At 38.1% G+C, this 11,206-nt stretch overlaps 1 protein-coding gene across 5 annotated transcripts in view; it reads left to right on the top strand.

The window, feature by feature from the left end:
* mura (ring finger protein murashka) overlaps window positions 1-10,607 on the top strand; it is a 65,011-nt gene extending 54,404 nt beyond the window's left edge. For 3 of the 5 annotated variants that reach the window (XM_018452696.1, XM_018452697.1, XM_018452695.1), the window contains exons 3-10: window positions 4,763-4,964; window positions 5,062-5,149; window positions 5,326-5,411; window positions 5,925-6,527; window positions 6,688-6,876; window positions 8,978-9,261; window positions 9,349-9,652; window positions 9,740-10,607. In XM_018452696.1, the coding sequence (XP_018308198.1) occupies window positions 4,763-4,964; window positions 5,062-5,149; window positions 5,326-5,411; window positions 5,925-6,527; window positions 6,688-6,876; window positions 8,978-9,261; window positions 9,349-9,652; window positions 9,740-9,811 (1,828 nt within the window). In that variant the 3' untranslated portion in view covers window positions 9,812-10,607. The remainder of the gene's footprint in view (window positions 1-4,762; window positions 4,965-5,061; window positions 5,150-5,325; window positions 5,412-5,924; window positions 6,528-6,687; window positions 6,877-8,977; window positions 9,262-9,348; window positions 9,653-9,739) is intronic. The other 2 variants (XM_018452699.1, XM_018452698.1) reach the window with 2 other exon arrangements.
* The last annotated feature ends 599 nt before the right edge of the window (window positions 10,608-11,206 follow it).

Genomic DNA, 11,206 nt, shown 5'->3' on the forward strand with positions numbered 1-11,206 from the left:
TATATGTACAGCCGGTTACACCAGGTTACAACACTTTCGATGAGTTTCGGAATGCAGCTTACTCTCCGAGTGATTGGTTCTTACTTATCTAACCATTTACGATCAACCGCTCTACGAGCAAGGCTGAGTTTCGAAATCCATCGAAAAAAAATATTGCAACGTTCTGTGACTGGCTGTACATATATGTACACGTATACATATGTACGTATGTAAATGTACGTATGTATATTAGACTGTTAAGGAAAAAAAATTTTCTTTTAATCGGTCTCTCGACTCAGAAGCTTCCATTTCATACCAATCTGTGGCACTTCCGAAGAAAACACCCATGAAAGTGATCGTTAAAAATATTTTTATATATTACGCACAACGAATATAAAACTAAACAATGCATTCGGGACCAAGAGATCTCGTATTCGTGTGTATTTAATTTTCAGAGAAGCCGACATTGAGGAAGATTCTCTCTAATCAAGGGGCTTGCGCCGCGATGACGTGCCCGCGAGACACACTTTATTTCCGCGCTCTCGCACCCTTTTCTACCGGTTCGCTCGCGCGACGCCCATTTCTCGTTTATCGGTGTCTACCTTAATTTAAATCGGTTTATCGATTTTCCTTTTCTCTCTCTCTCCCGATCGCGCTTATTTCCGTTCTGTACACTGAAAAAAGAAATGTTTAATTTTAAGATATTAAAATGTTTTATTCTTGTCTCTATTTTTTAAACGCTTAAAGATGTTTCAGTTTTAAACTTTTTCAATAGACAAAACACTACGTGTTTGGATTTAAAACGCATAGTATTTTAAATCCAAACATGTAGTGTTTTGTCTATTGAAAAAGTTTAAAACTGAAACATCTTTAAGCGTTTAAAAAATAGAGACAAGAATAAAACATTTTAAAGACGATTATTTATAGTGTAATTAGGACTCTTACACACGGACGATTTACGTGTCACTGACACGTCACTACATACAGAATAGTATGTAGTACATCAATATCACGTACACATACACATAAATTTTCGTATTAGGATAACATTTTAATTAGATAGTCTAAATCCAATTTTAAAACTTCCATGTTGTTTCTTCGTGCAAACTACTAGTCTGTGGGCTACTATTTCATAAGTACAGATTGCACAGTTTTTATACGAAGCAAATGTTGTCATGATGTGACAGCTTTAAACGCTATATTGAATTAAAAAATGGTGAAGATCTTAATTTTTTAATTTTTTAACGTTCTTGGCATAAACTCCACCTCACAAAATATACGTATTAATGCGTATACTTTGATCCTGGAAAAGGATTTTCGAATCTACAAAAGAAGAAAAAAGTAATTGTTATACAAAAATTATATGGTTTAGTCAGTAATTTTAGATACTTTGATTTTAACAAGATCCATTTATCTAAGTGGAGGATAATTAAACATATTTTTATTCACAATTATCAGGTAACTGCATGACGTAACGTTTTTGCATCCTTTTGCAAGTATTGAATTAGTTATTGTTTCGTAAATAAAAATAATCGGTTATTGTAAATAATCGGTTATTGTTTCGTAAATAAAAACTTAAAATTAATGATAGAAATTTTATTCTTAATGCAAAATTTTTCGCAGCTTATGTATGTAGGTATTATTGAGATTAAGAGAATATGGTTAGTCAGCGGTATTCTGCATGCTAAAAATTGCAAGTTGCATGCGAAGACATTAAAAAAGTGTTGAATTTGAATCATTATCAAGCTCTGCCCATATATAAATTCAAACACATATCTATGACTTCACGATTGCATGATTTGCGCAACTCTTTCTGTCTGACGGAAGATTATACCAGTAGAAGTAACTTTATAGAATAAATTTTTTTAGTATATCTGAAAAATGTACCTGATATAAATAAGAATAGATAGAAATAAATAAAAATTTATTTACATTTATATTCGGGATAAAATTGCAGGATAAAATTTTCTAACAAAATTCGAAGTTGCACGAATAATTCAGTTAATTAAATTTCATTTAATTTTATAAAAAGTTTTATTTTAAAGTCGTCCTTTTTTTTTAGAGAAAACGTTATTATAATTTAAAATCTTTATACTTTTAACAAACGGCGAATTTAATTGAGAGATGATTTAGTTAGTACAAGTAACGTATCTCACGGCAGTCACATGTCATTTTTCTTCGATATTAGACGGTTTTGAAGTCTATCCTCACTACGATTGCGTTCAAACTGTTATAATCTTGCACCATTTTACGGTCGCCGCTATTGACGCATGACTTGGACATCTTTGAAAGCCATTTAGCTTCGCCAATTGACTCTAATATCCGTTGAGAACATATGGTTTTATTACACCCTCTTTAACATTTTACTTAACTTTTTCTATGTTATGTTTATATGTTCCGCTGATTATCTCGTTTAGCATGCTCGCGCATATTTATCAGTTTCGTGAAAGCGCGCGTGTATAGATTTTTTCCCTTTCTTACGACCGCAAGCATTTCGATTTCTTCTGTCGAGTCTTACGAATGTTAACACGTGAATAAACTAGAGGCAAGAAAACGCGATAGATTCCTAATGAAAATGTCCCTTTTCATGGAAATTAGAGAGAAAGTTCGAGTACGATAATGCAACGAATTAATTATATTATGCATTAAATAAATTACACGTACAATATGCAATATTAATTTGCCAAACCGTACAAACGCACGGGCGAAATTATATAAATATCATTTTGTTACATCATGTACTACGAGAGCGAATATAGTGTGATTATTTTACGAACGTTGCATTATGTAACGTTACAGTTCGGCTTCATTGATACGTATATTCTTTATGACACCATTCACAAAGCAACCGATTCGATTGTACAACGATAAATAAATCCGCGACAAAACAAAAATAAATAAACCACCAATTTGTCGAATCGTTAACTATTACGGCCAATTCATTTGCCATATCCATGCTTGTAGGTCAAATACACAGGGAATCCTGTCCTTTCAGCCTCGCATTCGTTAGCGAATTCGATGTGTAACTTTTCCGTTGACCGAAAATTAAAGATGAAATTGGATATAGTGCTGATGAATATGTCAGTGATAAAATTATCGCGACTTTCGAATCTTTAATACGGCTGAATGTTTCTAATTTTGGTCGAGATAAAGTATTGGAGTGCGTGCGTGCGTGTGTGTGTAAAACTCGGTATAAAAATCTCAAGAAGCGAAGGCTTCACTCGCGATTTTATTTTGAATGCAAAATTTCGGAAGCATCAATTGCAATTTGTCCATGACGATATTTCACCTTACAACGGCAAATAAGAGCGGCCGTTGTTTACAATGCGAATAAGACGCGGACATCGCTTTATTGTTTCAATTTTGATGACTGCGGCTTTCATAATCGCTCACGAGAAGAGGCTTGCTTAATTGTTCGAACGTAAGCCTGAATGATCGCGACGTCGCAAATTGCTGAGCTCCTGCAAATAATGGGAACGCTAACTCGCTAAAATCGGGAGACATGAGGAAGAAAGAGAATGATTCTTACAATTAGATCGGTATTCGTTCGTATTTATTTCAAGACCGTCTTAAGATGCTAGTACGGCTCTGTATTTATAATCGATTCGTATATTTAAAGCCGTCTTAAGTACAGTCTTAAGACATTATAACAGAACTGTTATTAACATCTTAAGATTACATAATTAAAATATTACTTAAGATGGTTTTGAAGTAAAAGTGAATTATATGAATATCGGCCTGTGATGACATCTTAAGACAGTCTTATAAATATACATTTTTTTAAAAATGTCGGATTTTGTACCATAGGTTTTAAATCCACACTGCATGATATTGATATAAATCCATAATATAGCGCATCAAGGATTATAAATTCTCACCGTGTTGGTGTTAATATTGGCACTAACACAATGAGAATGATATTAAAATCAAACCGATATTTTTTAAAGTGTAAGTACCGACTATGAATACTGTTCTTAAAGATCTCTCTCTCTCCCTCTCCCGAACAGGGGTTTACGCCCGGAAATAAGATTTCGCCGCGAATTTGGTCCGCCTCAGCAAGACCTTGCACGCCAGCGAGTCGGGCGACTAAAATTAATTAGACACGTCGAAATAGATCACGTCCCGCGTCCATGTGGATCAATACTTTTGGAGGTGCGAGCGAGGATTAACGCGACTCTTTCAAATTTGCATAACGTCGAATTTCCGTCATTTCCTTCATTTAAACGTCGAATTAAATCGCACAGTATTTCTGTGTTTCTGGCACGCCAACCGCGGGAGCTAGCGACAGCGCGAACGAATGATGAAATTTTAAGAATATCCATACAATTCCGATTCGTTAAGAAAAACAGATACGTAAAATTTTCGTGGAATTTTTATCAAGAAAGGTCCAAGCAGAACAAAAAGTCATGACAGTATCAAAATTGCGTCAAAATGACTTCAAAACGATTATTACTCACACTTTTACACTTTTCGATCAGTCACGATTCACTTTAATGTCATTTCGACGTTATCGTAACCTGTTGTTCTACTTGAGGTTCTTTTTTCACGCAGACAGCTCCTCCGCGGGATCGACGAGATCCTCGTTCCGTAGCCGCGTACGTGACTCATCTCGTTAGGAATACGGCTAGTATCGGCGCTCATAACCGTGTTATCGCTCGTCAGAAAACAGCGTATCTCCTCGCCGTGGATTTATTACATACTTTCCGTTCGTGTTTCCATGCGGCTACGTGACTTCCCCCGCGTATCTCTTGTAACTCATACATTTCTCCTATGCACGACACAGGGATTGCCCCGGGGTCGGCACGTCCTCCGGGCCGACCGGCAAGGAGGTTTCCTATCACGGTAACGTGGGTGGAACCAGCGTGGGATATAAGCCGCCACCGCAGCACAGCCCACAGACGAGGGGCCCACCGCCGCACTTTCCCCAGGAGCCGGTAGGTCCGCCAGCCAACTCCCCGCCGTTGCACATCAATATCTGTGGACAGGTGAACGCCCCTCTCTCTCTCTCTCTCTCTCTCTCTCCTCCCTCTGTCCCTCCTTTCCAAGAAAGTGACTTAATTGCAATGACCACTATGATTTCAGGACAACACAATGCGCGGTCCTATACTGAACATGAGTCCCGGCCTCGGAGCTAGCGGAGTAGACATGGAGTATCGCAGGAACTCTCAAGGTACGGCTCCTTCATCCGTTTATCCGCAACGAAAGTTTCTTCTTCGAGTCTGCGTGCGATTTTTTTTTTGCTTTTCCTTTCTCGTCACGTTAGTTTGATTCGACAAAAATAGTCCTTACAAATAGTCTTTCGTGATCAGATGTTATGAAGAAAGTTACATAAACTTCTGCTTTCAGCCACAAACCAGTTACCTCTGAGCCCCGTGCAGATTCAACCGTCGCCGCCTTATTACAGACAGCCTAGTCAGGACGATGGCAGAAAAGTAAGTGACTGTTTCTTTTTGCGCATCTGTGACGACATAAAATAACATTTTAGTATTAATACAATCATTTGTATGTTTTGCTGAATAAGTTGTGCAAAAAGAACTCGATACATCGTAAAAATTGTTCAACTAAAAACTCTGATATGAATTTTATATATAATACTCAAGAGTTTTCGATAATCTAAAAATAGACTTTTGAGCTTCTTAACGGTTTACAATGTTTTTCTTTTCTTTGATAAGAGAACTGCATGTCTCTTGTTGTTCTTAATGAAACCTTTCGAGAAAAACTGATTATCGGACTCAGTATGAAGTTTTATTTTACAATAAGTTTTTTTTTTACAATGCGATGCTTGTTTAACGCGTCCAATCTCGATTACTTCACTAATTAAAATCAATATGGGTTCTTTAATATTCTATCAGCAAACTGAGCTCTTTTCCAAACGACACATTTGGAGTGAGTGCGTATAAAAAAGGATATATCTATAAGCGATACAGAGCACAATGTTTTTCTAGAGCGAATCGCCGTCGAGGAAGCGTCGCCGAATATCTCGCAATGGTGCCGTGTCTGGAATAGAGGTTCGGGAAACGACACCTCCAGCGCCGACGCCACCCCTGCACACAACTCCACCGCCTTGGGAATTCGGGGGTGCGCCACAACGACGCTCGCCCCGCAATCACATATCCACTCGCGGCAGTCCAACGGTTAGGAATCGTTATCAGCGATACACGGAATCATTCGGTATTTCTTATCCGTTCCTACCAGGACACAACCCTCATCAGAGTATTCACAATTCCCATCATGGCCTTCACAATTCGCACCACAATATCCACGGTTCCCACCCTCATGGTCTACACAACTCCCATCACAACATCCACAATGCACATCAGGCACATCCCCATCCGCACCCGGCGGCTGGTGGTACTGGACATCATCCCACGCAGGGTGCAAATGCGCCCGTGGTCGTCGACGTAGGTCAAGTCGGCGTGTCTGGCCTAGGGGTCGCCGTTAGTGGAGAGCCACTGTGGCATCCGCAAGCGACTGGCTACAGAATTCCGTGTCAGCTTCACAGTCTATACACACCTCACGGAACGCATCCGTTCGGACACTCGTGCCAGGTAGGTCGACAATAAGTTTGCCCGTTACGAATGATCGAGAGAATGAGTTTTATTTTTTGCTGAGTACACAAGTCTTTGTTCTTATTTACTGCATTCCGTTATATCTTCGATCAATGTATTTTTATAAGATAAATCCTATTTTATTGTATGTATTGTTTAGGTGACGCATCATCACAATCATTATTCCGCTGCTCATCCAACACATCCGAATCATGGAATTGTTAGTTCTTTGGTGGGTGCCGCTCCTAGAGGATACGCGCCACCAGCTGGTGGTGTCGCAGGGCTACACACTGCAGGTCCACCGCCCGTCCACACTGATTATACCACGCATCATCAATTGTCTCAACAGGTGAACTAGAAAAATATGTCCTGCTAAGATAGTTTTTAATCTTAACTCTAGACACACACACACGCGCGCGCGCACGTACACGACTTTTATAAAAATGAACGTATATTCAACAAATTTTTTTTTAAATCGAAATGCCAGACATTTAGGAATATAACAGTAACAAGTAAATATATATACATACATACATACACAAAAAAAAGGTAGAATCAGGTATTATGAGCACCTTAAGGACACATTTTGATATATCTAGCATAAGTATTACCAAATGTTAACAGTTTGGTAATACTTATTAAATATTTGTAAAAGTAACATTATTTTTGGTCGCGAAGTACCCTTCGCGATGAGCAGAATCAGTCAATATCTCTACAATCGAGTAGTATAATTTGTACCACCAAAATGTAAAGTTTCAAATTTTGTACCGTGGCTGTTCTTTTGGAAATTATCCCTAACGCCTATTAGGCTCACTAATGAATATTATCAGATAAATCCTATATATATATATATATACAGGGTGTTTCCAAATTAAATGGCAAAACTTCGGGAGCGTGTAGAGGAGTAAAAAACTAAGAAAAAAAGTCCTATAGACATATGCTCCTTTTTGCTTTGTTTCGCAGGAAATCACGAAAAAAGAAAAAAATATATTTAATTTATTATTTTAATTATTTTATTTATAAACTTTTTAATGAAGATTTTGTTCGAAATGTGCACCTCTTGCAGCAATACAAGCATTGCATCTGTCAAACACGGCTCTTGTAGCAGCCAGGCACTGTTCTTGCGATATTCTGTTCGCTGCAGCTACGATACGATTTCTCAAATGTTGCTCTGATTGAATAGGCGAAGAATAAACTTCTTGCTTCAGAGTACCCCATGCATAGAAATCTAATGGCGTTAAGTCGGGCGAACGAGTTGCCCAATGTACTGCTCCTCCACGTCCAATCCATCGTTGTGGGAATTTTCTATCTAACCAGGTTCTAGCGACTCTGCTGTAATGAGCAGGGCATCCATCTAATTGAAACCACATTTCAGTACGTTGTTGTAATGGGATGTTTTCTAAATAGTCAGAAAATTCATTCTCCAAGAAATTTAGAAAACGGTCCCCATTTAATCTTGCAGGTAAAAAAAACGGTCCCACTAAAACGTCGTTCCAAATTCCAAGCCAGACATTAACAGAAAACTCTTGCTGAAATTTGTATTCTCTAACAGACCTGGGATTTTGATGAGCCCATAATTCCTTTGATTAATTATTCCACCTCTGGTAAATGTTGCCTCATCTGACCACATTATTTTAGATGGAAATAAAATATCATTGTGGCATGTCTGAAGGTACCAGTTACAAAAGTTCAATCTGTTCCAATGATCTTGAGGTAATAAATTTTGCACTTTTTGAATGTGGTAGGGATAGCGATTATCTCCTTTTACAGTTCGCCAAATTGTTTGTGGTGACACTCCCAATACAGCCGACGCATTCCGAACGCTGGTCTCAGGATGATTGTCAAAATGTTGTAAAATACGATTCCCTGCCTGCAAATCTCTTCGTAACGCTGCTTGAAATCGGTTGTTTTCTTGTCGAATTGAAAATGTTCCAGTCTCTCGCAATCTATTAAATGTCAACATAAACACTCTTCGGTTTGGCACTCTTCTGTTTGGAAATCGTCGTGCATATTCTCGCACCGCCTTTAAAGCATTACCGTTGCAGAAACCGTATACAAAAACCATATCAGCATATTCACTATTAGAATACGTACGCGGCATATTGCAAAAGACAAAATTCATCTACTGTTAAAGGCTTTCAAAGAGCGACTGACAAATTCATAACAGAAAGTGGAAAATGTAATCAAATATGTCGGTGCTAGATATGGCAAGAAATGTAAACATTTTTTTTCGATTTCTCTGAAACGGAGCAAAAACGAGCATATGTCTATAGGACTTTTTTTCTTAGTTTTTTACTCCTCTACACGCTCCCGAAGTTTTGCCATTTAATTTGGAAACACCCTGTATATATACATACACACACAGATAAATCCTCCAGAAAAAATTTTCATTAAACTACGACATTTTTACGTAATTACTAACGTTTTTTTTTTCATGTTTATGTTTCTAGAGAGAAGTCGAGCTCGAATTGATAGAGTCCCATCATCACCATAGAGTGGGCGCCGCGGCTGGCGCACCATTGCCGTTACCACACTCGTATTCTCCACCGGCTCTCACGCAGGTGACGACACCGCCACCCATATTCTTATCGGAAACACGAAACAGTCAATTGGAAATTGTACAGAACAGAACTCGACGATTAACATCCAACGTCTTGCGACGGCCGAGATTTGGTAGATGGAGGAACACAACGCAATTACCTATGGCTTATCCGGGATATTTATTACACTTCCTGTGCGTAAAGCTTGGGTGTATTATTATAATTCTTAAGGGCGTGTTTGGAAATGCTAGTTTAATCCACATGATAATATTTACTTATAGAGCGATGTTCAGCAATCCACCATTGTCCCCTTACAATCAGGCTGAATTGTCCTCACCCGACTCGGTCACGGAGAACTATGAGGCGTTACTGTCCTTAGCTGAAAGACTGGGCGAAGCTAAGCCGCGGGGTTTGACACGCGCGGAAGTCGAACAGCTGCCCTCTTACAAATTCAATGCAGAGACACATCAGGGCGATCAAACCAATTGTGTCGTGTGCATGTGTGATTTCGAAGCGCTTCAATCTCTACGTGTTCTGCCATGTTCTCACGAATTTCATTCTAAGTGCATCGATAAATGGCTTAAGGTGAGGTTCATACAATATTTCTTTTGATCTTAACTTAATCAAGATATGTTTTAATTTCATTCTCCAAATGTATATTTCATTATACAGTCTAACCGAACGTGTCCAATATGCCGTGGCGATGCCGGAGAATATTTCGGCAACAGCAGCAGTTCTGACTGACGTCAAGCCGGCGATGTACATTAGCGCGAAACGTCGCAGCCATCGAGAACGTTATTATTACGCGTTACGGAGATGCCAGTCGCCGCATTGCTGCTATTTTACACGAATCCATGCCATTAAACATCCGCGTCATCTTGTCCGAGATATGCCGCCGATGTAAGGTGTTCACCGTTGGTGATCAACGATAAACCATCTTTCAACCGTTAAAAATAATGATGCTGAAACTGACTGAATAGTGATGAGAATAGTTGTGAACGTACGACCTTGTACTGGAATGTCGTGCATAAGCTGAGATATTAAACTCGAGGAACGGTGCAGCATCTTTCTTCTTACGTTTAAGAGGAATAGCGAGACGCAATAAAAGCAATTTAGTAAAACGACGAAGTAGTCAAGAGATTCAACGTTCCGTTAGATTACGGCGCATTTCCTATCAAAAAGAACAAGCGGAGTAGGATATTACTTGGTTCTTGTTTATAATGCTTCAATTAATATTTTAACGCTCATTAATTATTTGTATCGCTACTCTGCATTATCGAATTTATGTACATAAAATAGTTGTATATGCAGACATTGCAACTTTCCATTAATGTTCCATTTTTTGATAGTTTGTCTTTCAATCCAATAATTGTATATATTTGCATACACACTTTTATACGTGTGCGTACAAAATCAGTGTTAGTTTTGTTTGGACTTAACCAAATGTAGAACACGAATTCTTTTGCAATAAAAAAAAAAGTGTTTATCGTCAGGCAAGGAAAAAAATTGTAACTTCCTACTTATAGGCTCTTGTGTCTTTGTAGTATATATATATATATATATATATATATACACACACACACACATATATATATATAGACCAGCTAATTATTTTATTATATTATAGAAATGTATGTAAGTGAAATTAAAATTAGTTGGCACCTTAAGTGCTATAGGTAGAAATTGTTGGATTATTGCACCAGATGCCACGTAACTATTTTATAAAATATCTGTAGGTTCGTGTTTATCCGAAATTCGTTTCTCTCTCTTGCGGCAATTAATCATTATTATTTTTTTACCTAAGTGTGCTTTAACGTGTGTTGTAATTATTGTGTTGCGCACTTTGTAAAGTCTGATTTAAACGAACATCCAAACAACGCGTGAATTTCGAAGAAGAGGATTGCTTTTAATCGCAAGAGAGACGACCTGGCGCATATAATGGTTAAATGCACCCAAAAAGAAAAAAAAATGGTAAAAAATAACGTAAGAGAATATCGCTTCTGTTTCCTGCGTATCTACCTCTAATAGAAGAAACGAGACGATTCATATTTTTTTATATACATATGTCATAAACAATAAACATACCTATGATAAGAGTAAATGGAAGAGCGACCGGCTAGGAAACGAGATCTAGATATT

This window comes from Mycetomoellerius zeteki, unplaced genomic scaffold (genome assembly GCF_001594055.1).
Source record: "Mycetomoellerius zeteki isolate Tzet28-1 unplaced genomic scaffold, Tzet1.0 scaffold35, whole genome shotgun sequence".
Lineage (NCBI taxonomy): Eukaryota > Metazoa > Arthropoda > Insecta > Hymenoptera > Formicidae > Mycetomoellerius > Mycetomoellerius zeteki.